Raw genomic sequence first — 27,096 nt, forward strand, 5'->3', positions numbered from 1 at the left:
TCCCGAGGCACCTGCGAGGTTTTATGTGTGTAAAGGACTTTTCAAGCTCACCTCTGCTTAAGAGCAGCTGCTGGGTGGGACGAAAAGAGCCAAGAGAAAGAGGGCAGGTGGGAGGTGGTGGTAACATTCATCTTTATTAGGTAACAGATGCTCAGGAGCCCTGGAACAGGGTTTTCAGACAGCAGATATGTTCCCTGGGGAACTTCCCCACCACCAGTTGCATCTCATATCACAAAGCATCCCTACTCTGAACTCCATGTGGATAAATAGACTTTCTTCACATAATCCATAAAACAATTTCCTCTCACCCACAAACCAAAAAGTTACAGTATATACACACACATATAAAAAAAGTTGTAGGGACAGATGGACAGCAAATTTTTGGACAGTGTAGAAAAAACAAAACAGGGCAAAGACCCCTGGCTCTGGAGGGGGCAGAGACATACTAGCCATGCTGGACCCTTGGAGCTTCATGCTATTTACTACCTGGGTTTCAGCCCAACAGCTTCTCCCAGCTCCTGACCCAGCCAGTATTCCCTGCAGCCCAGCCCCCAGGGCTCAGACTACCCATTAGTGACAAAGTGAAACCTCAGCATCACTGCTTTCCCAAAGCCTTGCCTCCCATTTTACTAAAGCACAGAACTGCCCGTGTGCTGCACGCAGACCTGGAGAAAGGCAAGATAACTCAGAGGTTGCCACAGGCAAGGAGTTTCTGTATTTTAGGAAAAAATACTCCATGACAAGGAAGACAGCACGAAAGCCATGGAAGAAGATAAACACCAGGAAGAAACAATCTACCCCCCCAAAACAGGATCACTGATAAGCTAGGGAACTTGGGAATGAGCAATCAAAATGTGTACAGACTCAGAGCTGTTCTGCACGCTTAGGGTACCTGCTCAAAGCTGAAGTTGCTGCCACCAGAGCATCCCCTACACTGATCAGATACTCTTGAGAACAACCTCTTCCCCTCACAAAATGAGCTCCCCCTCCAACCACTGACTCCAGGAAGCAAGGGACACCTCTGCCAGCAGGACAGTACCAGCCATTGCAGCTGGGTATCTACCAGCTAGTCCCCAAATAAAGTGGGGAAGGGAGGTAAACACCTTCTGGTCCCCCCACTTTTGTCCACAGCTACTGATCACAATCACTGGGAACAGGCTTTGCTGGGACACAGGTTTCTCCTGGCCCCAGTTTCCATCTTCTTGAAGCTGGGCAACTCCAGGACTAGCACTACCTGTGTTCAATTACTGTAGCACATGAAATGGCCCTCCTAGATGCCAAAAGACGCCGTGCAAAGGGAAACCACAAGCCCCTATCTTTCTCCTCTCATTTTGAAGGAGCTCATGCCTCTCTACAAAAGCTGGATACATGTAAAAGCTTCTTGCAAAACAGTCCAAGTTTGCAGGAGTTGGGCAGTACAGGCTTGACTGGGACAGGATGTGTTTGGATGGCTGCCTGTATTTAAATGCTTCGAGCTGCCAACATGGAGAACATGTTGGCCGTATGCACGGAGAAACAGCAATGCCCACTTGATAAAGGCTGGTTTCCACATATGCACATGTGAGAGGGCAACCACTCTGCACTTCTTTGGAGAGATGCAACAGGAAAGGCAGAGAAAGAGGGCAAACCGTTCTCTCCCTGTCCCAAATCTGCCTCCCACTCCTGGAAAGTCACAGGCAATTCAACACCTGCAAGTCAAACTGCTCGGAATAGCAACGGTAGCAAAGCTGGGAGACTTGCACCCTGAACCAATGCCTCCCAATTCCTGCAGGAGCTGTGGAGCAGTTGGAGAAAGTAAGGAGAAACAACCGAAGACAAGTTCTGGGACTAGGAGTTGAGTAAAATAAAAAAACTGTTTCTAAAAATTGTTTCTGCATCAACGAAAAGGCACCAGAGAAGCATTCACCCTTCATGCCAAGTGCAGGGCACAGCATGTCCACCTCTGCTGCCACCCAGCACCAGATGACTAGGGATGCCAAGGTCTTCTACGAGGCTCCGCTTGTTGCGGGCCGCTACAAACACACCCCCTGCTGAAAACCAGGGGCAGCTATCACAGGAAAAGATGCATGAAGCAGAAGGGAAGGAAAATCTGCTGCATTGTTCCCCATGTTTTTGTAAAGCCACAAACATTCCTATAAAAAAACCTGTATAAAAACTGTAGAGAAATTTTCCAGGCAGTACTGGCCCCAAACGATACTCCCAGAGCACCTCGGTAAGTTGGGTCTAGGGGGCTTCAGTTTCCTGACACACAACTCAAGGAAAGCTGGTGCCTTCCTCTCTCTTTTGGGAACAGCCTTAGGCCCCAGCAGCCCCACAGGACAATGCTTGAACAGATCCTCTGCCCTCCCCAGAGATTTCCTTTCTGCAGAGGTGTTTGGAAAGGGAACAAAATACCCCTGAGGACAGACACAGGATGTGCCACTTCTCTATGCCGTGGGCTTCTCTCCCAAGCAAGGATGGGTGACTTGTGTCGGGGCAGTGCTTCTCAACAGCCCCAGGCATAGTGACAAAAACCACAACTAGACAGATTCCTGCTGCAATGCCTGAGAACAGGCAAGAAGGCTAGTAAAGCTAAACCTGGGGCAAGTTTAGAAAAAAATCAAACCCAAAACCCTCCCTCCCTCTCCCACCCCATCCTGATCCCACCAGCACAGCCCTAACCTAGCACTTCTTCTAAGCTCCTGAAGGGAAGTCCAGGCTGATGCTCAACCAGGCTGTCTTTGCACAAAGGGAACTCATGCTGGCATTAGGAGGCAGCGATGGCCGTGCCCCCACTGAGCTTGACGATCATCTGCTGGCAGTCGTTGCAGGAGCGTTTGTCCCCCACTTTCTCCAGGGTGCGCGCAGCCTCGGCCAGCAGCACCGCTCGCTGGCCCGGCGAGGACAGGAAGGACAGGGGGAGATGGCGACAAGCCAACAGGATGGCCGTGGCTCGCTCCCTTTGGCCTGGCAAGGTGTCCAGCTCACCTATGGGCAAAGAGTAAAGAGAGAAAACTCATAACAGAGCTACCACCTGCTGGAGAAAACTCCACCCCACAGGCCCTCAACTGCCACCACTGAGCACAGGCTTCTCTGGCTGGCATCCCCCGGCTAAGCCTAGAGCAGGGGGCACCCTGAGGGCCTTTAGGCTAGCAGAGGAGAACGCTCTGAGCTAGAGTCAGGTAGGAACTGTCAGTCCTGTCTTCTACAGACAGTTCCTTTCCGTTCACTTCCTAGGGCTCATCCCAACACTGGCATGCATGTTTACCCATTCCCTTACATCTTTCATCTCTTGGCTCTTCCTTTGAGAATTCCCAGCTTCTGCCTTTGCACTAACTGCTCGAAACTCCAGACTGCCAAATTTCATGCAGGTCTAGCTTCACGAAGGCAAACGTTTTCCAGTCTGGTCGCCAACACCTCCAGCCCAGGGCTGGTAGCTCACATTAGCTGTTTTGTAAAGAACCTGGCAGAAGCATTGCCTTGAACCACAGGCTGATGGGACCTCATTATCCTGACACAGCAGAAGATACTGCAGGTTGTATCTATGCTCCCACATCTTGCCCAAGCACTAACCCCTACCAGCCCCACAGGCAGTGGGTCACTGTCTGGGCCCTGGGGCTGACCTTGTTTGCTGCTCTGGGGTGTGCGCCGCCTTAAACTGTGCTCCAGCAGCTGGTGGGTGCGGGTAGGGCTGGCACCGGCCATCAGGCGCACAGTGGCCTCGTGGAGGAAGACCTGGAAGAGAAGGCAGAATGGAAGATGAGAGGTGGGCTGGCACAGGTACGATGCTGTGGCTGAACTGTCATCTCTCAGCCACCACATTTCAAGAACAGAGCATTGACACCTTGACAAAAGCAGAGACCCATTTCCACGCTCCTCCCTCATCTTTCCACCTGTCTCTGGGGAATTTGCAGGTCAGGGCAACCATGAGGAAGGAAAAAAAAAATTGACACCTAACGGTGAGTGGCCTGGAAAGGGGGAGGATTGAGAGCAGGGAACAGAGTAGAAAAATCTGAGAGCAAACTTTGGCACTGTGGTCCAGGCAGGACTCTCAACCTATGCTGCTAGTGTAGTGCTTTGGTAACAACATCAAACTTTGAAATCCAGAGTTTGGACAATACCAGGACAACTCTTGTGCCAAAGTATTAGACTCCACTTCCTCTACAGAGGCTTAAAACTAGATGAACTGAACAGAAGCGGGGAAATGCCCAGAAAAGCATGGGGGCTCTACAGATGCAGAAAGCATCTGATCCTCCAGCTACTCAGCAGAGCCAAAACAGCTGAGGAAGCTTCCTTCCATACTCCCAGAGGGACAGACCCAGTCTGAAGCCACCTCGATAAGCAGAATGCCATGGTATTTGACAATGCACATGTGCTGATGGTTTTCTATGCAGAAACTAAAGTGGATGCTTCCCCATATGCACTGAATTCCCATGGGAGCCTCCCTCATCACCCACCAACAGAAAGTATGGAAGCTGGTAGTGGAAGAGCATCCCACCCTAAGTATCCAAACCATGCAAGCTCACATACACCCTGTTTCCAAGGGCACCAGCTTCCCATCGTCCCCAGGAAGGGCCATAGGTAAGCTGGAAGTGGAGCAGGCGGGAGAGGCGAGCCATCACCTTGCGGTAGGCGGGTCTGAAGCTGTGGGCCAGCTTGCGCAGGCTGCCGAGGTCGCGCTGGAAGCCCGTCAGCTCGGGGGCCGAGGCGTGGTAGGTCTCACCCAGCGCCTGGCTGGCGTTCGCCTGCTTCTGCCACAGGCTGGTGCGGAGGGAGAGCAGCAAGTCACAGGCCAGCAGCTGGATCATCTGCAAGAGCCAAGATGCCCGGGCACACACTTTTAGTAACACGTAGCATTGGGTGAGTAACAAGCTACATGGCTGCTGACACGGCCCATGGGAAGGCAGCCACAGCACCTCCTGCCCACCTGGGGGGCTCCCCTGCCCTCCCCGCTGTGTCACCCTACCACAATGCACAAAGGAAGCAGGCATTTGCATTTCGCCCAAGTGGTGTCTCTCAACCAAGACCTCAAGGAAACATGTGCCAAGGGCACATTGTATCAGTTACATGCCCTTGCCTGCACCTTTCACTGGGATCAATGCTAACAAATAGAAATTGATCCCACGGAAACACAGCCTTCTGCAAAGGCTTTCCTACCCAAGAAGTGACGCTAACTAGTGGGAAACAGCAAAGACAGCCGTGCTACCCGCAGAGAAAAAGGAGGCAGTCTTGGCACAGCCGACAGCAGCTGCCAAACCCCTTTTCCCCATCTGCTGCTGCCCCCTAGCACTGCTCACGGCCCTGGGAGGGCTCTCTGCTTGTGCTGCTGAACAGAGAGTGCCTCTGTACTGCACTGCAGAAACATTGCACAGTCACTGCCACAACATGCAATGCAACTACAATGCACTACAGCTGCCACCCAGCAACGACGAAAGGGACCAGAACCACGTCCCATACGCCATGGAGGAAAGCTCCAGTTTTATGTAAACCTGGAAAGAAGAGAAACAAGCCCCCACACAAACTCAGGAGTAGCACAGCATATTCACACTTCCGTGTCAGAGGATTCAAAAACATTCATGAGGGTGGCCTGAAACAGAGCAGTCTTGACTTAGCGATGTCCTGTTTTACAGGTATCACCAAATTGACCTGAAGGAGAGAAATGGGTATTTTCCATCTGTGCAGGGCCAAATTCAAACTGGTCAAACCACCAGAAAGGGGTGACAGTACAAGAGGAGCGAGAGCTGACACCATGCCCAGGGAGACAACACCGTACTTGTGGCTCTGCTCCTCCATGCAGCAGAAACAGAACAATGGCAATGCCCTTTTCACGGATGGGGAAGAAGTCTCCCCTCTAATCCCATGAAACACAGAGTGAATGGAGAATGCAGCTACAATAGGGAAGTGACACACCCGCAGCAAGACCAACCTTACAACCAAGGGCTCATGTGTTATCCCAGGACTTATAATGCTTACATTGTTGAGGACAGTGCTGGACATGCCACTGCTCATGTTGAGGCTGTTCCACAAGTGACTGCTGGCTCTCTCACAGTGACCCAGGGAGCTCTGCTGTCCATCTGCCTTCCCAGACAGAGAGGCCTGCATGGCTTTACACATGTAGAAGGTAGCTTTCACCAGGGCATTCCTGAAAGAGAAAGTAGGTTGCTTTCAAGCAATACCATGTCATGCTGCCACAGCATCAGCTTTCACTCTCCCACCTTCAAGAGATATCATCACTCTTTAGACAGAAAAAAGATGGCAATTGTTCCTCGCCTACACAGACAGCACAGAGAAATGAGAGAAAGCTGGCAAAGATTCTTTACTGCAAAAGAACAGAGATGGTGACACCATCCTTTCCATTGTCATGTGGGTTTTGTTTGATTTTGGAAGGTGGGAGACTGTGCAATTAGAATAAAGCCAAAAGACATCCCTAAAGAAGCAACTGTGTATGACAGTGACTTCCAGTCCACAGCTTTACTATACGTCTGCAAGCCTTGACCTACACATGAACTGCTGAGCACACTGGCACCTGCAGAGCACAAGAGACATGCAGTTCCAGAACACAGGTAGGTGTGACCCGATAGGACAGTATTAGGGGAAGAAGTCACCCCTGTTTAGAAGAAGCAGCAGTTTGAAAAGTGTACGAGGCCTACGCACTCTGACATCTCCAGGGACTTTGGCATGCGCTCCACTTCTGCAAAATGTGACCTCACAGCTGCATCATCCCCTCGGAGCCAAGCGATTGCCATAGCCACGGCTGCTGACCACCACCGGCACACCACGTCGGGACCTGCAGAACAGAACCAGGGGCTGCAGCCCAGGAGAGCACACCCAGCTCCCCCACACTTGGAGAAGTGGACAGGTATCACAGGTCCTTGCCAGCATCTTCTGCTGGGATTGATGCTAATGAACCCAAACTGATCCCACGGGAACTCAACTATCCATGTGAATGCTGAAATGTGCTGCAAGAACACAAAGGAGCTTGGCAGCATGCAAACACCCTACATGTGACTGCAAGCAGAATTTTGGATGGCATGTTTGTATCTTGTCAACAAGAATGTGTCCCACCAACTTGTCTAGAAATCTGTTGACTTCTTTCTTGACAATGATGTCCACTCACCATCCCAAAATAACAACTCCACTCGTATATACGCTCATGATTGGCACTAATCACCATCAAGACATTACATCAGGTTCCCTATATAATTTCCTTCATTATTTAGCATCCCCTCAAAAACTTCCCAAAGCCTACTTAGGGCCAAAGGACATATGCTCTGCTACTCTAACCTGCTTTTCAATTCTATGGCAATACTGACCCAAGCACAGACTTCCCTTTAAAAAAATATTATTTCATTTTCCTTCTATGTTTGCTCTACACATTTTAGGTACAGAAGTTAGTCTGTGTCTAAAGCTGCACCAGCATGCCAGTGAGCTGCCAGGTGGTGTCTGTACCAACACCATGCAAAACAAATACTCCAGCAGCCTGTTACCAACCTAGACCAGATGAGCACATGGCTCAGAGGGATTCTGCAGCCCTTGCTGTCCCACTAAATATACCCTAAGGGACCAAAACAAGCAGCTCCCAATATAGGCCCAGAGCTTGTCTACGGTAGAGGCTGCATGTCTCTGGAGATTAAGAAAAATATCTGACAGCCACTGTGAAAGTGGGGACAACCCAATTCAATAGGTAATTAAGTGGAAAAAAACCCTTCCTGTACTTCAACTGCAAGGCTGCTATGTTGGTTTATATGCTCCACCCTTCCTCTTGCTTTGCATTGCTAGGACCAAGCTCTCAGGTGAGGGCACAGGGTTCAGATTGGAAATAAAGCATTGCCCAACAATACAAATAGCAGCAGTCCCTGGCTACAACACAGGGCCAAATGTATAAGCCTTCTTAATCACCTTCTTCCAGTCTGAGCTGTGATACCACACTGGCATGCAATCAGGCCTCCCTCCAAGGATTGTATTTCTGCTTGACTAGAGTTTGGGAGGTGGTAGGGAGAGGGGAATTTGAATTGGCAGTAGATCCTGCATCTTAAAGAGCTTCCGTTCTGACAGACTTACCAAGGGCAGACTTGAGTACAGAATTGCTTGCAAAGGGTGGGGCTCCACTTCCCATTGAATCCAAGAAAGAGTTGAGCAATTTCAGGTACTCCACGGCACCTGAGAATTCACTGAAACAAGGAACAAGGGAGATCTTTGCTATGCTGTCAAGCAGAAGAGACCAAGGCACTTCTTGTTCACAAGTCATGTTTAAACAGTGCTGACCCATTAAGCCCAGAGAAAGTTCCAGCTCCATAAGTAACACAACACTGCTGGACTGAAGAGACCACCCCACAAGCAGAAGTGCAGAGGGATGCTCTGAGAGGAACAGCTTCACATCTCTCCTTTCATGACCACCAGCACAGAACTAGATTTAACCTCAAGTCTCACCCCAAACATAGGCATATGTTACAAGCTGATTACAGGCTCCTTTTCAATCACTGCCTCCAAAAGAGGCTGAACTACACTTCTATGATTATTTGCATATATGCAAATATGTACGAATGGAAGTGACAGCATGTTCTCAGCATTGGTCAGAGAAAATAGCATATGCAGCAATGACCTAATTTACTGGGACATGCTACAGATGAAGATCTTGAGCTTCCACCCCTAGAGTGGGACCAAAAAGCTTGTTATTTTACTAAATCTAGTCCTTCCCATGAGCGAACACCTCCCTTATACAAATCCTGCTACCTTCTCTCAACAGCAGCATCTGATTGCAAGCAATTAAACCAAACTGTTACTACTTCTCTGCCAGGAAACAGATGAGATTGGGATAAAAACCCTAAGCTAAAGGTACAGTATTTTTCCTGCACAGGTAGGGAAACTGGGTTATCTTCTCATCTGGGGCTTTTACCCACACTTTCTGGGGACAGGATCCTTACAGAGCTTCCCATATGTGTATGTAACATTTGCATGGAACTAGCCTATCTGGAGATCAGCTAGAAACAGCGCTGAATAACTGGCAAAGGCTAGGCTCCTGCTTTCTGTGGAGTCCAGGAGAAAGTCGGATATAGTTCAATAAAAAAAGCTGCTGTTTCCCCCCCTATTTTCCCCTTTCATTTGGTGAAAGAGCTTAGAGACAATGACAATTATGTTCAATATCATCTTTCCTCCTCTTGCCACACGTCTGTTTGATTCTTTACTAAGGGTAAATGTCTCACTCAGTGAGAAGAACACTCATGCACAAACTAGCAAGCTGGTGGGTTCACTCTCTGACACGCCAGACCTTCACACTCTAAAAGCCCTGGACATATGTCCTGGTCTATAGAAGAGGTAGGTGCACACAAATTTTAGTCTTCCTGAACATTAAACTTTGTCTCAGCAGAGAAAGTGCCATCCATTTAGTTGAGCAATCAACCAGAATTACCCCAGCTAACACCAGAAATCCCCACCACTCCCAGGTTCACCTTTGACTTGAGAGGTTTTAATACAAAGAGGCAGAGTGCTCTGCTAATAAACTTGGTGGTCAGACTAGTGTTGTCATTCCAAGCCTTTAACAAGGACTAACCACCCAGTTTGCCCCACAGCACTCGGTCAGTGGTTGGTTATGAGCTCTGCTGCTGTGGCCAGCAGTGCCCAGCAGGCCACACAAACTCACCATGACTCCTCCTCCTCTTGTCCCGCTGCCTCTTTCCTAGTCTGAGGCTTCACAAGTGAATCCACTGCTCGCTCTAGCAAGTTCTCACAGAATGCCTGATGGACTTGTGCAATGGGATCCGCTGGACAAGAAGGAAAAACCAAACCATTTAACTTGCGTATCGCTGTCAACACCTCCCAATACACTCAAAAAGAAGAATCAAAATGCAGGAAAGAGCATGAGGAAAAGAGTAGAGAGAAATTCTCATGAAACTAAATGGACTGATTTAGAGACTAAGTTTTTAGGGCTTTCTTATCCTTTCAGTCCACTTGTAAAGCTGTAGCCTTTGGCCAAAGATCCCTCTGGCACTTCAGCCTCTCAGCAAAACAGTGAGGACACTGCTCTGCAGAGGATAAACCTTGGTCACTCCAAAATCACTCCCCAGACACTCAGGGCCACCTTTGGGGTGTGTTCCAGCAGATAAAGACACAAGCAGTATGACACAGTGCAGGATAAAAAGGGAGACAAGCCAGACCCTGCAGGCTGAGGAGACGTCTCAGCTCCTCCTCTCACACATCAGAACCACAAGCAGGGTGGGGATAAAAGAACACACTCTCAAACATGACACCTGCTTTTGTCCCAGACAAGAGTGGAGAGACTGCCAGGCTCAAAGTGTTGGGATGCCACACATTTGGGAAATGAGCAGCTCTCACCAGGATTCCTTTGCGTGCAGTACAGGCTCTCCTTCGCAGCAGACTTCACTGTCCAGCTTCGTTCCACAAAAAACTTCTGTCCCAGGGGGTGGCATAGCCAACGCAATGAGTCAGGAATGGCACTTCGCTCTGAGCTGCACAGGCTTTGAGCCTGGCTTAGAAAGTAGCTCTGGTGAAAGGAGAGGACAAGATTGAGAACAGTATCTAGGGAAAGAGCAGCAGCACCACTAAGGACAAAGATCGTATCATAATTACAGCTCATATCATAATTGCAGGTCATATAATAATTGTAGTGTTAGCAGATGCCCTCTCCAAGACACCGCAATGCCAGCTTCCAGGCTTTCCTAGATCTCTACTCAAGGGTGTGATTGGGGAAAGTAACACAACTCACCGCTAGGAAACCAAGCTTGCCTCCACAGCGGGTTTTCAAGCCAACTGCAGCTGTCAGGTGGATTTCTGCCATTGTGCTGGGTGGGATTTTTTCTTCTGCACACTCAGCCAAATTCACAGCACACAATGCCATGTGCAAGCCCGAGTACGCTGAGCTGGAGGGAAGCTTACCTGTACCAGCAGGAGAAGGAAAAGTGTTAATTCTTAATCAGTAATACCAGCTACTAAATACTATCATAATTTCCAGGGCTACTATCCTAAAGAAACAACAAGGACCTGTTATTACGAGAAGATTACACTGCTGTTCCTTCAGCTGCTCTTACAGATCTCTTTTATTGCATGATTCTGTTGTGTTTTAATAAGTGGCTCCTAAAATTTGTCAGGCCAATTTCTAACAGTAGCCCTCCCAGAGGAGAGAGGCTGTAGTGCTCTCCCTGTATGCTCCAGGATCACCTCTGAGTCGTCTCATTCAGGAAAACCAGAAAGATCTGCCACCCCTGCTCTCACCTGTTATGTGGAGCTGATGGAGCTTGTGATAAGCTAGAGCTGCATCCCGAGCACTGGTCTTGGCCTCATCCTCGAATCCTGCAGTGGCCTCCCTTGCCCGCCACTGATGAGATGTCCTCTTCAGCAACCACCTCACCAGTGCCAGCTTCTGCAGGCTATAGCGGATCACATTCCAGGACAGGCTGCAGGCCAAGTCCAGCCGGGAAGCTGGCAGGGCTCGTCCGAGTACTGACAGGCAAGTCTGCAGGTTTGATGCAGCTGCAGCAAAATCACCCTGCAAATAACACAATGAAAAATTCAGCAGTAAAAATCAGTCAGAGACACTTTGGGACCTCCTTGGTACTGGGAACAAGACACTGACGTGCAAGTCAAGACAAGATCTTTAGCAGAGGGACATCAACGTAGAAACTTAAAACATAACAGCAGTTTAAACCAGATTGAAATCTGGCCCTAAACGTACTTTCTACACATGGTTCTGATCCTGCGCTGCCTGTGAGACACATCAGCACGAGATGAAAAAAAGCTTCCTGCCTTGTCAAACACCATGGAAATTTCAGGGTCCCTGTATTAAAAACCAACTGTTTCCTTAACAATAAACAGGACTTCCAGGAGGCTGGAGGACAACAGACAGAGACACAGCAGAGGCCAGATTCTGGGCAAAACCCAAGATGTTGCTGCCAAAAATTGATACAAGATGCAGTAGCTAGCAACAAGGACAGAAGTTAGGAGCCTCTTCCACTGCTTCCATTCCTCACTAACTTAGGCTGAGTAGGACAGTAATCTGCTCAGAACAACCTGGCAACAGCTTCCTGAAATCATACAAGACAATCCACTCAAGGAATACCATGCTCTTGCAAGTGCCAAGCCACGGCCTCATTGGGAAACATTTACCCACAACCCCATCTAAAAGATGCATTTGATGCAAAATGACGAGTCAACTTTACCCGTGCCAAATCCAGGTCTGCTTGCTTGCGGTGCCTCCAAAAGGTGACCGAGGACCTTGAGTGCAGCCTGGTCACCGGCTCTCCGTGCACAAGGAGCTTTATGAACACGCTCAGTACAATCACTCCATTCACAAGCCACAGGATTAGGGTGGGCATCATCCAACCGAACCAACCAGCTGCATCTACAATGGATATCCCAAAAGGGAAAATTAAAATCTAACCTGGACACCAAAAGCCTGGCAACATGATGAGCATGGACCCTGAAGGATGTCTTGCCATGCTTGCCACATGTTTAATCAGTGTTTGCAAAGAGTGCAGTTCAATCAGGAAACACCTATACCAACACCTCTTTATCCAAACTCCAGCCCTCAACGTTCCCAACTAAATGATTATTTTTACAAGATTGATGCAAAAAAATGAATCAGCACTTAGTGATTTTTCTTCTGATTTTTCTGTAAGACAAACCCACAGGTACTCAGTACACCACTATAATTTTCCAGTCTTAGTTAAATTTACAAAGCAACATCAAGGAACCATATTTACCAGTCAGGAAAAGAACTGCATGCCTACAGCATCCCCCTCTCTCTCCTCAGCTGTACTTTTGACTATTAATTTTATGGAATGAGTGTTCTCAACAAGCCAGTTGCAAGACTCCATAGCAACAATGTAGTAATACTTTATGATTAAGAGACAAAAATCAGTTAGTTACCTTGAAATCAAATACAAAGTGAACATGCCTCAAAGACTGGTGAAGACAGGAGGACGCCCCTTACCCTGAATCTCTTCTCAAGAGTCTGTGTCAAAAGCCCAGGCTGCTGGGCTACAAATAGGTGTAACCTCAACCTCACCATGCTGAGCCATGGCTGGTTTTATGCAAGAACACTGGATTTGAACTGGAGCCATATCCAAGCTGGCTCTCCCTCCATGCCCTGCCCTGCAGTTACTGCCCCTCCCCACCCATTAAACAAAGGTCATACAACTCCCTGAACACACAAACCCATCCTGCTGAACCACAGCCACCTTCCACCTCATGACTGGCAGCCTTCGCAGTTGCAGGTGGCTTTTAGGGAGGCCACGTTAGGCTGGACACCCTCTGTGGCCAAACCATCCTAGTTTTTTACCTGACTCAATCGTCAGCACGTTCCTGCCGGAGCCATGGCGCACCAGGCTGTCAGGCTCAGAGGTTCCTCGGGCTTCCAGGAGGGACGTCAGTGGATTGAAGGAAAGGCAAAGGAATGTGAGAGCGCAGAGGAGTATTCGAGAGCGATCCACCATGCCAAGCGCCACAGGAGGAGAGTCAGGCTCATCTTTAACCTTCAAGGGAATAGGAACGGAGAGAAAAAGGAGAAAAAAACCTAACTGAGCGAAAGGAAGCCAAAAAGATACCTTCACAAACAGCAGCCAAAGGGTTATCCTGAACAACAGAGACAAGCTAGTCTGCCCTGGCTAACTGAGCTGCACCATGGCATCTCCTTTCCAGGTAAAAGCTTTAATTAACAGTATACAGAAAGAGAGTCTGGCTCTGGCTTTACTGGCACTCACAGACCATCTTTTAAAAGATGATGGTAACCAAACTGCAATCACAACGTGTCACGTGCTGTCAAAGGTGCCTCTTGGACTGTGCAAGAAGACATTCTTCATACCTGGATCCTGGCCCAGCTCAAGGCACATGTATAAATTTGCTTTTGAGCTCCAGATGAGTGAGAACTCAGTAAAGCTTTTCTTAGCTTAGTAAGATAAGGCTGAAATATCTGACTGCCTTCAACTTCCTTCTGTGTCCAGTCATTTCAGGTATTAACTGTAACTGTATCCCTCAGCTAGGCTAGGATTAACCTTTGCTGCCCTTACTCTTTTGAGGATTTCCCAGAAAACCACCTCTGATATCCAAAAAACAAACTCGTAAGCCAAAGACAGCCAACAGCTTTTTGTTACTCTGATTACTTATGGTCTCATTAACCACAACTGATCTCATCATCCATTTCCAAGTTCTCCTGCTTTACTCACTAGGCATACACATCTTGGAAAGCCATGGGCTCCTTGGGTAATGAACATGCACTGTAAGCCCACAGAGACTGTAAAAGGGCTGAAGGACAAGCACAGTTCCTCCAGCAGCTAAGGTGGGGCTCAGGTAATAAAGCTCAGGAAATAGTCTCAATAATTTAAAGAAAGATAAAACACACACATGCACCTTCCTCATCATTACAAAGGATCTCTAAGCCCTACAAATCTGCTTGCCAGATGTCTGCTGGTTCCGCTCTTGAGAATAAGAAGATTTTAAGTTCTGGCTCTTGCATATCCTGAAGGAGATACCTTGAATCTGACAATTAAAGTCACAAATACCTTTGCATCATCAAGGAGTGGGCTTCCTGGCTCTGAATCTATGGAATAGGGAGAGAAGCCAGCCTGGGATCCTGAATCAGAGGCTGGAGGAGACATCAGCAGCACGTTCTGGTTGAAGTCATCTATCTTCAGATCTACATCGTTGTCAACCAGACTGCTCAGGTCAATACCCTTCAACAGCTCTGAAAAAAATCAGAGTGCATTACGTACATGTTTCTCCATTCTGATTCCTGTCAATAGCTCTCAGATTGGCTCTGTCATCTGGAGCAACACTGGACACTATCAATACAACCTCTGTCAAGCATAAAAAACTGCAAGATACATCCTACATCCATGCTGACTGCCTCCCCTCTGCTACAGAGCCTCCACAACTTACTGTTTTTTTGGTTAGCCAGCTTCAGAACCATGTTCTCCTGCCTCAGCTTATGGTTAGCCTGCTGCAGGTACTTAATATAGTCAATGGCTTTTCTCAGGACTCCAGACTTGTGCATCTGTAAGGAATTAAATGTACAAAAAGCAGTTTATATTAAGAGTATCAAAGGATCACTCCTGCCTGTAGGAATACCATAACCCTTTGTATCATATGGTGAAAGAAAAGGGTATAAAGGACCTCTCAGCATCTGTACAAGAACCATTAGGAGAGCATGCTCTGTGGGCAAATTATCAAAGATACACAAGGATAAGGTCTCTCTAAGATCTTTTAGAAGCAGTACAATGGAAACAGATTAACATCCAAATTACCAAGGAGTTCACACCCAGGTTTCAGCCAGAAACAGTGTTTGAAAGTACCACACTTTGTAAATTAAATGGATCAATTCTGGGATAGAACAAGCTGCTGCTTGACTACCGCTAAATTCTGAGATAAGTAGTCCCTCCTTGCCTTATTCGCTTGGCCATCTCCACGCAAATCCTTGCTTGCAGCAGCAGTGGGCAAGTTTATCTTCTAAACACAACCTAAAAGTACTATGAAGCCACTGCACACTACCCATGTTTTTAAAAGCTTCCACTTCCAGCAACAGGAGGTGACTTGAGTAGTGCATTTGTTTATGCAGTAGTCACAGAAGGTATCAAGAATACTAATGCCTGCCTCATCAGCATGAGGTACAGAGAGGAAGCCTAACTAAAATTAAAACTAAACTAACTAACTAAAACTAAACTAACTAAAACAAACACTAAATATGTGGTGCAAGAAAGCTTCCAATATTTGAGCAAGTAGGAGTTTTTACAGCGCAATGTCTAAAGGAAATAAATTGGGAAGCACCGTAAACCCTCATCCTTGTTGCAGTCACATGGAAAAGGAAACTTTAATTGAATCAAGGTCTGGTTTGGCAGAGTGATCAAAAACATCCACTTAAAATAGGCTCTCTCGGTAGAATATCCAAGTTAGACCTAATATAAGAACAAATGCATAAGGTATAGCTTATTTTCAAGAAGCAATACCACTAGCATAGTAAAGTTAATATTTAACAGATGATCTTTCCTGAATACCATTATCAAGCACCAGTGATTCTCACCAGTCTTACTCCAACACACCTATTAACAGCTGCATGTACCCAAATGCTTCACTTCGACTGAAAGTATTTATGACACCACATTTGCCCTTATTCCCCTTCTTTACCTTGGCATCTGTCCCCATGACAAGGTCCTTCAGCTCAATGATTTTGTCATTTATGGATGACCGGTAGCGCTTTTCAATGATGTTGTGAGTTGTTCTCCTCTCTCCTTCTTTAGGTGGTTCAGGTTGCTTGACACCCCCGGGAACTTGTTTGATAGGCACCTTTTCTTGTCCCACCATCACCGGCATTGTGGTCAAAATGGTCCCATTGCTCCCAACAAGGGTCTACAAAGACCACACGTAACAAGTGTCAAGAGCAATCAGCCAATTTAGAAAAGGTTTATGATGGCAAAAGAAAGAGGAGTAAACAAAGAAGAATCAGGAAAAGTTGGTACAGCTCAGAAAATGTGTGAGGTGCCAAATTCCTTCCCTCTTTCTTAGCTGGCACAAGCATTGGCAAACAACACAGGAAAAATCTGTCACTCTGGCTCCCACACTGGCCACTGTGGAATAAGAACATTTCTTGTTCTCCAAGCGCATCAACACTCCTGCCAATACTACACTCTGTTCATCCACTTATATAGAGAAAGGGACTAAAGCTCCTCCTTGTTCCTACAATCTCTGCACTCGAAGTGTCCAAATCCACCTCTTTTTTTGGACAAATAGTCATGAAAACAGCAACAGCCTGCACTACTTCCAATGACATTAGTAACAACAATGCTAGAAAGGCTCCAACCATGAAAAAACAACCTTTGGCTTGAGGAAGGCAGTTCAAATATTTGAATTTGATTAAATTAAGAGAAAAAAACCATAAAACCCATAAAAATGCCTTAATATCAGGAACTAAGACTAATGAGTGATATACAGCAGAATGAAAAGCTCAGACTTGGGCATCTAGATGTAGGACAGACCATCCACAGCAAACTAAAGTATGTACTTAGAGACAAAACATGATGAATCCCACCAGAACAGCTGCAAGAGAGGCTCCTAGGACAGCTGTAATGAAAGAAAGTTTAGACTGCTTAATCCAGTAAAGTAAAATTTAGAAAGACACATTTGTTCTCTGAAGTACACCAAGGATCAGGGAAGCAAGTAGCTATGGAGAGTAAGAGTTATTTCTGTCAAACATACACATACGTGTATGTTTGTTTGTGTGCAAACAACAAATATCATAATAACTAGCCTAGAGCAGCTGGCCATGAGAATAAACTAGCCATAAGCAATTTCAGAAACAAATTCAACTCTGAAATAGTCTTCTAATTGGGATATCAGAAATTAATCTACTTTCACTTCAAGCTGGAATTTGACAAATAAGTGAATTTAAGTCCTACACCTTTCCTTGGCTAATATCCACCTAATTTCGATGTGTTCAAACATGTCTCAGATAGACAAAACCTCGTAAGCCTCAAGCTGTGTGAAAATTTCACCTAAAAGCAAGCAGATCAATTGAAGATTTCAGCCTGGCTGCTAACAAGTATCTAAGAAGCAGACCATGCTATTGCAAAAGAAGTCAAAATTTAGGTCCACACTGTCAAGTTTATCTCCTCCAGTAAATATTTATACAAAGATATCTGTTCAGAACATACAAGATCATAATAAATGTTTCTTTGGGCGCACAATTGCCACTTCAAATGATTATAACAAATCCTCCCTGCAAATGCTCTCTGAAAAGTAGTTTAACTAGTTGTCACATTTAATATACTACTATTAGACACTACTGAGGGGCAGAAGGAAGTTCCATAGGTACTCTGAGCAAGTTAGCTTTGGGGCTTAAAGTTAAAAACCAGACTGAGTTTTTAGGTCATGTTCCTCTCCTTGTAGTACCAGAAAAAGGTAAACAGAAATGTGCCCTTGATCTTTGCTTACTGGCCATGGAAAGGCTGCCAAACAGTACAATCTGTGTATTTAGCCTTGACAGAAACAGGGTATTACTCGCCCTAGACGTGTGTATAACAGCCCTCAAAACCCCTTCTTGTCTGCACCACTGCAGAACATTAAAGCACAAAGCTCCTACTTGCATTAATAGGAAAGGACATCAGTGAGGAGAAGGATGGAAAGACATCCATAGGGTACCTGCAGAGCTGTGGTCTGAATGGGAGCAGTGAGTGCTGTCAGTGCTGGGTTCTGTACTGCAGCCATAACAGAATTGCCATCTGTTTTCAGGGTTGTCAAGACCAGGGAATCCGTTTTTATGATCTGAGGCTGGACGAGAACCTAGGTTGAAAAGAGTTACAGGTGAAGAGGAGAGCAGGCACACATTTCCTTCCTGATCTCAGTAGCCAGAGGTAAGCACTGACAGAGTTGTAAAAGCTTTACAACTCAGTGGTTGGCAAAAGAGCAGGGTGAGTATTTCTCTGACTTGCACCCTGCATCACCTGGATGCTTTCCATCAGCCTCAACGCAAACTCTGAGCAGGAGAGTCTGAACAACACTGGATAGAGTGGGGCAGAGGAACCACCAGGACAGCGGTTTTCAAATCAGTCACCAGAAGTAAACAAGTACGTAAAAACACACAAGAGCTGATGGAAAAGCTGCTTTCCCCTCTCCAGTTACACCTATAATTAGTTCTCTACATTAACTGTCTGAGTATTCAGTCTAACACAGCTAGGACTGTCTGCTTTGGCAAATACCCATAGTAGCGTCTCCCTGCACTTTCACTGAAAGGATCTGTACCTTTAACATCAAGCAGATCAAAATCCACTGTAAGTTATTTTGCTCTTATTTCTTTCAAATACCTTGTTGACTCCCTGAGAACAGCAGAGATAGCATAGTACAGCTGAACCATAGCAACTTTGTCATATTGAGTCTCACAGACAAATATTTTTCTTTAATACAAAGATGGACAAGAGTGAAAAAGAAAAAAAATCACAAAGCACTGTAACAGTAAAACTATATTAAAAAAACATGACAGAAGGATTAGATGAACACATTCCAGTATCGAACAGTCTTCCTAAGATGTGGTAGAGGTGATGGACGTGCAAAGAAGTAGGCAAAAGTCAAAGAAAGACTGTTCAAGTAAAGTTTACAACTGGGTTTGGAAGTACCAAGTTAAAAAAAAAAATTAGACCGCATTTAGTTACTGTTTTACTGAAAACATTTGCCAAGCATTGCCTGGAAGTCACATCACATGTCACAACAGGGATTCTCACACATGACCTGCATGAAGTAAAATGCTTCTGGGACACAGGCTGGCTAGAAATACCCCTCAGGTTTAAAAACATTTGTGCAGAAGCAATCCTAACCAGGATCGCCAGCCCTACAGCTTCACCACCTCTCCCCAGGCAAGCCAGGGGACCAGACCCACAAAAGTACTTTCTGGTTCTGCTAGATCCCTGCATAATTCCACACTTTTACTTACTGGAACTTGCTGGACCTGTGGTGCAGCAACAGTCTGGACCGTGGCTGGCGTTAAGGTCTGGATGGTGCCGTTGGCAGCCTGTGTCAGCACTCGCTGGGCCTGCACTGTCTGCACCTGCTGCTGGATCGTAACCGGCTGAACCTGCGAGGACGTCACCAGGCTCTGGACTTGAGGCTGGAGAACTGAAAAACAGAAGAGATGTCAGAAGTGGCTCCTTCCTGGAGCCTGGAAATGCTCCTAGCATCACTCCTCTTCTTCCTAGAGCTTCTTAGTAGGCAGCATTCATCTAACACATCCCACATGTTGGGAAGCTTCCAGCTGCTTCGGTGCCTTCTGCAAGAAGACACTGCACCTAGGATAGCAGCTTTCCAGGAGGCAGAGAGGATCAGCTAAGAGAAAATAGAGTCAAAACCCTTTAGTCTGATAGCACAGGACTCTGCTTCAGTAGCATTATACAGGACATCCAACCTGCACTTTCCCATTCCCCCTGGTCTTGGTGGACTGTAAGATCCTATCTGTCATGTAAAGACTCAAGACCTACTGAAGAGGATCAAGTCATCCAGCATTCACAAAGGAAGATGGCTAAATATTCCTACAGGTGTCTCTGTTCAGTGCAAGTACTGAGCTCCAGAATTTGGTAGATAAAATGTGCCTCCATTCCAGATTGCTGTGAGGGACAGACTGGATCTACCCAGTGCACGCATCAGTGGGAGAACAAGGTTGCCAACAATGTTTTAAGACATCTTTCCTCAAGCCTCCCAAGAACCATAGGGCAGAAGGCCAGGCAGAGGAGAAGAGCAAGACAACAATTATGGTAAGGGGTCACACAAAAACACTTATGATCTCATTCCTGACAATTTCTCATGCTCCCCAACTCCAATGCCACATAGGCAGAAGGGATATCCAAAAGGCAGCATCACAAGGAAAGGATCATCAGGTTTGTTTTGGCTGAGGATGCACTTGGAGTTTGAACACTGATGCCATTTACTGCAAGGACACCAGGCACATCCACAGCCTGAGCATCCTGGAATCTTGTGTGCACCAGACACACCTGTAGCCTGAGCACTGCAAGCACTACCTTGGAAGCTCGTGGCGGCATTCTGGTAGATGACTGGCTGCTGGATAATCCTGGTCTGGGGAGCAGAGCTGAACGTTGGTGTAATCATGACGGCCTGCTGCTGGAGCTGAGGCTGCACCGAGGGCCGTGGCTGCAGGACAGGGGCCGAGCGTGGAGGGGCTGGAGGTGTCGTCTGCGCTGCTTTCACCGGCAGGCTCTGGAGCTGGGGGGATGCAGGGGGTGGTGGGAAGCTTTGGAGCTGCACCTGGCTGTAGGGACGCTGCAACTGCGGCTCCAGGGCCCCACTGCTGCTGCCATTGCCACTGCTGCCCTGGAAGGTGCTGCACAAGGGATCCGAAAACAGGTCTGGAAAGTCTCCTGCCTGGTTACTGACAAACTGCAGCATCTCTGTAAAACAGAAGAAAATTGGTTCAACGCTATTTTGTCACCTGCATACTTTGACACCTGGCATTTACATAATGGAATTGCAGTGTGTATGCACAGAAGGGAGCTCTGGGTCCTTCAAAACCTTCAGAGAACATCACAACAATGCGACACCTCCAGAGAGAGACCAGGACATGGCCAGCAGCACAGCACTGCTGCTGCTGTTCAGTGCAAAAAGTAAGATCCTCCCACAACACTTTTCCAGACAACAAGATCCAAGCACAGGCTAGAACTTAAAGCCTTCTCCAATATACATTTAAAATATTAGGGTCTTGTTCCATCACTCCTTCAGTCTAACCCTTGAAGAAGGAAGAAACCAAGCATCTCCACAATTCCAGCACTAACCATTCTCTCACCCAACTTTTGGGAGCTTTCAAGTACCCTATCTGTACTGCCCCACTGAGTATCTGGAAAAGGAAGAGAAAGGATAAGAATTCATTTTATCTTGCTTTTACTTATAAGCATAACAAAAAATTGGGGGAAAACCATGAAAGGAAACATCACTTTATAAAACTGTAGCAGGAAAAATCCATGCATGTGTTTAAAACATCAGAATTAACCTTTTCTGTTGGTTTTCTGCCTGCAATTACTGCATAACAGGTTCTCTCCATCCCACCTTCTCCAGGATATTATGAACCCACATCAAGAGGCTCCTACTGCAACACTCTAGGTCTTCCCCCAAAGATGAAGATTTCACAACCAAGAGATCATTGTTCATAAGCAGAGCTTCCTCTTCCCTCCATCTAATCCAATTTAATCCAATTAGGCACCTTAAGACATATGAATGATTTCCTTGATCTGTATGCAGGCAGCGGTGTGAGGAATCAGATATTCTTCCCTATCCCAGGACCTGCCCACGTTACACTGGCTCTTCCATGGTTTTCTGAAAGTCCTATTTTTTTTATTTTCTGAAAACAGGAAAAAAGGGGACCCACAAACCTAAGAGAGATAATAAAATATGGGTTTAGAAAGCAAAAAACGGATTTCTGATTTATAAGAAAAAAATATGGCAAAGGGCTCCTTACACCAAGACCTTTCTCAGTCACAAATCCCAAAGGATGTCACTGCTGTGATTTATGAAGTAAATTTGAAGCAGTAAAAACAATTTTAACAAGTTTCCATGGATTATATCCCAGCAATAAGAGGGCTATTAATTTGCTCAGCTCTCTGAAATGCCACCCACACATTATCCAATTAATTTGCCTGACACTCCTTTGTCTGAAACAGAGCAAAGGGATGAATCCTCCTCCAAGCCTCTTGCTCTCTCAACGCACATTTCAACATATTTCTGTGACACTACTACTCTCCCCTTTTGATAGCAATCCCTCCATACCCTGACACACATTTAAGCAGTGGCCATGACCACTGCTCTCAAGAACTAGGGTCTCTTGGAGGGAGGAGCCTGGGAGGAGATGTGTCCTCTTGACCTGTTCATAACCTGACGCTGAGTGGGGACGCACAGCTCCCCCAGCATGAGGCAGCAGCCACCCTCGGGGACCAGCTGGGCCAAACAAACCCTTGTCTCCACTCTTCACTAGAGAAATGAAAGGGGTATTTTTAATGCATTGCCTTAACTGGCTTCCACAAAACAGTAACAGAGCAAGGAGGGCTGTTTCAAGATTAATATCTGGATGGATATTAAACAGCTCTTCACATTCCAACTGACTTCAGCTAAGACCATCCCAAATAACCCTCACCATGATAAAACTGATAATCCAAAGTACTTCCCAAACTCTGCATTTGATGTTATTGCTATTTCACTATCAGACAGCACAACTGCAAGTACTGAATAAACTTAAATCAGACGAGATTTGCTCTGGAAGAGTAAATTCCAGCATAAGAACAAAATTTCAAGCACTACGTTTCAAAGAACCTCGTGTTCAAGGCAGCAGATTTAATATCTTATTTTAAAAACTACTCCTGCTCTCACAAGTTAAATCACATCTTTATGGCAGACTTAACTTTGACTAAATGCAAAAAATCTAAAGCTTAAGTTTTAAGAATTAAGACTGCTAGGGGATCAAATCCACCTCTTTTCAAGGGCTCGAGAGCTCTCCTAATAACAACACACAAAAAGCAAGAGAAACAGTCAACACCCAAAATCTAAATCTCTGCTTTTTAAAAGACCTTTGCCTACCCAGAAATCAGAGTATCTACACTGACTGTGAGAAACCTCAGGTGCTTCTGGAGCCATCAGTGATAAACCCAGTGTCACTAGAACACCTGCACCCTCTGTGCTGGAGAAGTCTCAGGCCCTAAAGCAGAGAGACCTTACTGCAGAAAAAAAATCCCAGCCCAACCCAAGGCTAAAAAATGTCAACAAGGTATTACAAAACCAAAACTGAGCCCACCAAAGGCTTCTGCCACTCTGTCCAGCCTAGGGCCTGAATACCTGGCAGAAAGGCAAGGGCTGGGCTTCAGCTGCCTCTCCCAGGCGGTGGCTCAGCTCTCCAGCACAGAGGCTGCTCTTCCTCACGTTCCTGGAGATGCTGTGCTCTGAGAAACAGAAATCAGCAGAGATCCCAACCTCAACAGAAACAACCTCTCTGTCCTCAACCCTGATGTGCTTCGACCTCCAGCCGACTCAAACCCTCATGCTCCGATGTTACCCAGCAGTGCCCTGCCAGCAGGAAGATGCCCACGGCTGGTGGAGGAGCTTGTGCTGGGGCAGAGACTTTGGGATCAGCACTGGGGCCCCCTGGCCACCCTTGTGCCATGTCTTGAAGTATGAACCCAGTGAGCACTGACATCCCAGAGCACGTCCACCACAAAGAATCAAAATCCACACAACAGGCAGTGAGGAGCCCCTCAGACTGAACGGGAGAGGAACACCCAGAAGAGGATTTAAAAAACAAATGAAAATCCTTGCAAAATTTCAAATCCTGAGATGAATCCATGCTGGAGCACAAAAAAAGCAGGATTGTCATGTATCTTCTCCCTGCCTTCCCCAGGAAAATCTGCCCCTGGAGGTGGGGAGGAAAGTGAAGCTCGTTTTCCTAAGTTACTCATCGTTCTGAATCACACCTCCCAGGGCACACCTCGGTTCAGAGCCATTGCTGGGTTCAATTCGTCTCAGTTTCCGTGTGGAACCTGAGAACTAATTACGTGGTGCTTGAACAACAGCAAACACCACCTTCAATGTGCACTATCAAACTTTAAGAGCAATAACTAAGCCCATTGCACTCTCATAAGGTATATTCCTCTTTCATGACAAAAGAAAAAAAAGGACTATAAATTTTATCCCAAGCTATGTGGCAAATCAGTGTCAAGTAGAAATCTAAAAGTACTGATAAAATTTTATCTCCTAGCCGCTAAACAAGGATATTTTGGACACTGCCAAAACTGAGCTCTGTTTGGGATTACAGCCCAGCAGAGCAATGAGTTAAAGCAGAAACTCATCTCCACCAGCCTACAGCACAGACCACACCGAGAAATGTCATTTTAAATGGGGTTTATAAGAGCTTCTTGGTGTCGCCAAAAATATACATAAAATAGGCGTCACACGCAAGCGCTTCATTTTGCTGCACTTCGATGGAAAACAAGGGCTTTCTCACAGGTCTGAGCTGTGCCAGCGATGCAGCAAAGTTTTAGGATGACAGGGAAAATGGGAAATTTAAGCAGTTCGAGCTGTTTCGATGCAGGAGGGCTCGGAGGCTCGGCCTCTCACGGGCACTGGTGGAGGCACAGCTTCAGCCATCGTTTAGCAGCTACTCTAAGAGAGCCAAGAGGAATACGAGGGGAACGCGGGCAGCTCCGCGGGTCTGCGGCAGGAGCAAGGGGACACGGTCAGCACTTTCCCCAAACCCTGCCCGCGCCGGACACCGGGGGAAGGAAGGCTGGGCTGGGCGGCTCGCTCCCCGATATCCCCACCGCCTTCCTGCGGCTACGGCCTCGATCCAGGCGTGCGGCAGCCGCACCAAAGTCGCTCAGAAGCGCTCCCCCGGCACGGCGTGGCCGCTCGGCAGGCGAGCGCTGCCCGGCGGGACGCGCTCCGCGCCCCCGCCCGTACCCACCCGGGACGGGGGAATCCCGTACCGCATGGGAAGCGCACCCACCCTGAACACTCCAGAAGCACGATCCAAGGACCGCTCACCCACGCCTCCTTCCCCAGCAGCCGCGGGCCCGCGCGGGCAGACCCGAGCGCTCTCCCCAACACGCGTGGGGAGCCCACGCGCGCCGTCTCCACCCCACCCCCCCGCTCCTTCCCGCGGCGCCTACCGTCGATGTCGCCCAGGGTGAGCTCGTCGCCCAGCTCAGTCAGGGTGTCCATGCTCTCGGCGGCCAGCTCGCCGCCCTCCATGGCGCAGGGCCCGCCGCCGCCCCGGGCGCTCAGGCAGAGGCGGCTGTCGCTGCCGGCGGGCGCCGCCGACCCCGCGCCATCTTGGGCCGGCCCGCGGCCCCGCCCCCGCGGCCCCGGCGCGCGCGCCCCCCGCGGTTTGTTGTCAATGAGACCAGGTCGCCCCCGGCCAATGGGCGGCCGCGGCGGCGCGTGGTGTGATGGCGCGTCAGCGATCAGCAGCTGCCATTAGCATAGCCCGCCCCGCCCCCGCTCCCCGAATATTCATGAGGGGGCGGCACCGCCACCGCCCACGGGAAACGCGGCCGGGGCACGGCTCGCGCCCCGGGATGCACGGCGGAAAGGCCAGCTGCACGGCGGTGGAGAGCGCACGGGGTTTGTCCTTCCCTCCGCGGCGCCCACGGACCCTCACCTCCTGAGGGGCCGCCTCGACGCTCTCTGGCGCACACCCGCTCCCGCCAGCAACGGGAGCAAGAGCCAGGAATCTTCTACTTAAAAAAAAAAATAATAAAGTCAATTTTATTCAAGAACAACCAAATGCGCCCATTGCCATCCCCTCCCCCCACTGGAGGGATTTGGCTCTGCTGTTAAAAAATTCGGGACGTTTCCCTTTCCTCAAAGGCTGCGATGCCGCCAGCCCGGCACGGAGCACCCGCTCCTGGGGAAGGTCCCTCTGCAAAAGCCTGCTCTGGTTCGAGGCCATCAGCACAGGGGAGAGGAATCACAGGGTGGCCGTGCCGGGTACTGGGGCCAACCCCTCACCTCTGCCCCCACGGCAGCCCAGACACCCGGTGGAGGGTCGCAGCCACTCGGTTGGGTCCCTCCCTACTCTGGCCCTGCTATCACCACATGCCCTCATCTGGCTGTCCCCTGACAAGGGGCTTCGGGAACTCATTTAGAGAGGACGAGCCCCAGAGAGAAGGGACGGGGCATGGGCTGCACGACAGGCTCTCAGGGGTTCAGGGCTGGTTCCCCAGCATCTTCAGCATCAGCACTGCTTGCACTACAGCCGCCCACTGGCTCCAAAGAGGCCAAGTACCGAAATTCCTCCTGTCCAAAAATTCACCGGGCATTTGCCTCTCTGTGGGAACGACCTGCGGTGGCCACGGGTTGCCATCGGCCAGGAACAGCTGCCATCGGCATTTTCAACTACGTCTGGACAATGAAACGCGTGTTGCTCGGTAAAACAGCCGCTGGGAAAAGGGGAGGTCTGATCTGGCAGAGGTAGCAGCTGTGCAGAAACCAGGTAGAGCCCAGTGGGGGGTGCCAATGAGATCACCCGTTTAACAAAACGAAAAGCAAAACTGAGAGAAGCAGCATTGCTCATGAGGCTGTTTGGTGTGACGCACTCCCCAGCCCACCCGTGCTGGAGAAGGCACGTTCAGCATTGGGTGTGCTGCAGTGAAGAGGGATCCCTGGGCTCTACCAGAGGCATGTCCCCACACCTTACTTCCCCACAGGCAGCAACATCCTGAACAGCGGATGGCCCTGGTGCTGTCATGTCTGTGCTTTACCTCTGTGGAAAGGGTATCCCAATTTAGCCCCTTTGGGGCAACCCACCAGCACCACCACCCAACCTCCACTGAACAAAAACTAAAGGCAACAAAACAAAAACCACAGCACAAATGGAAAGGGAATGGCCAGGCACCGGCCCAAGGCTGCTGAGAAGGGAGCAAGCCACTCTGTGTCCCAGTGGTGTCACCCCCACTGCAAGGCACCAAGTCCCAGCATGCTACAGCTCCGACTGTGAGCGGGAGATGCGTGGGCCCTTGCGGATCTCCTTCCGCTTCTCTTCCTTCTTCCTCCTCTTCTCTTCATCCCGCAGCGCCTTCTGAAAGGTGTCAGCACTGGGGAAAAACTGTGGGTTGACAGCAAGGGGTCAGCATGAGCCTC

General features: G+C 48.2%; 2 protein-coding genes across 3 annotated transcripts in view; both read right to left on the reverse strand.

Annotated features, from left to right (window-relative positions):
- Positions 1–115: 115 nt before the first annotated feature.
- Positions 116–25,753, reverse strand: SREBF2 (sterol regulatory element binding transcription factor 2). Of its 2 annotated transcripts, none has more exons than XM_088165253.1 (19): positions 25,616–25,753; positions 20,484–20,870; positions 19,406–19,587; positions 18,121–18,261; positions 16,111–16,332; positions 14,869–14,983; positions 14,493–14,674; positions 13,274–13,466; positions 12,153–12,334; positions 11,209–11,482; positions 10,703–10,872; positions 10,312–10,480; positions 9,620–9,740; positions 8,041–8,150; positions 6,634–6,766; positions 5,953–6,121; positions 4,602–4,787; positions 3,603–3,714; positions 116–2,967 (listed from the first exon to the last, which is right to left on the reverse strand). In XM_088165253.1, the coding sequence occupies exons 2-19, from the start codon at positions 20,866–20,868 to the stop codon at positions 2,747–2,749; spliced, it is 3,267 nt and encodes a 1,088-aa protein (XP_088021379.1). In that variant the 5' UTR covers positions 20,869–20,870; positions 25,616–25,753; the 3' UTR covers positions 116–2,746. The 2 variants fall into 2 exon arrangements, with proteins under 2 accessions (XP_088021379.1, XP_014738139.2); XM_014882653.2 differs by lacking the exon at positions 25,616–25,753 and adding an exon at positions 25,125–25,269.
- CCDC134 (coiled-coil domain containing 134) overlaps positions 25,696–27,096 on the reverse strand; it is a 7,388-nt gene continuing 5,987 nt past the window's right edge. The window contains exon 7 of the mRNA XM_014882622.2: positions 25,696–27,061. Within this exon, the coding sequence (XP_014738108.2) occupies positions 26,936–27,061 (126 nt within the window). The 3' untranslated portion in view covers positions 25,696–26,935. The remainder of the gene's footprint in view (positions 27,062–27,096) is intronic.

This window comes from Sturnus vulgaris, chromosome 5 (genome assembly GCF_052056855.1).
Source record: "Sturnus vulgaris isolate bStuVul1 chromosome 5, bStuVul1.hap1, whole genome shotgun sequence".
Lineage (NCBI taxonomy): Eukaryota > Metazoa > Chordata > Aves > Passeriformes > Sturnidae > Sturnus > Sturnus vulgaris.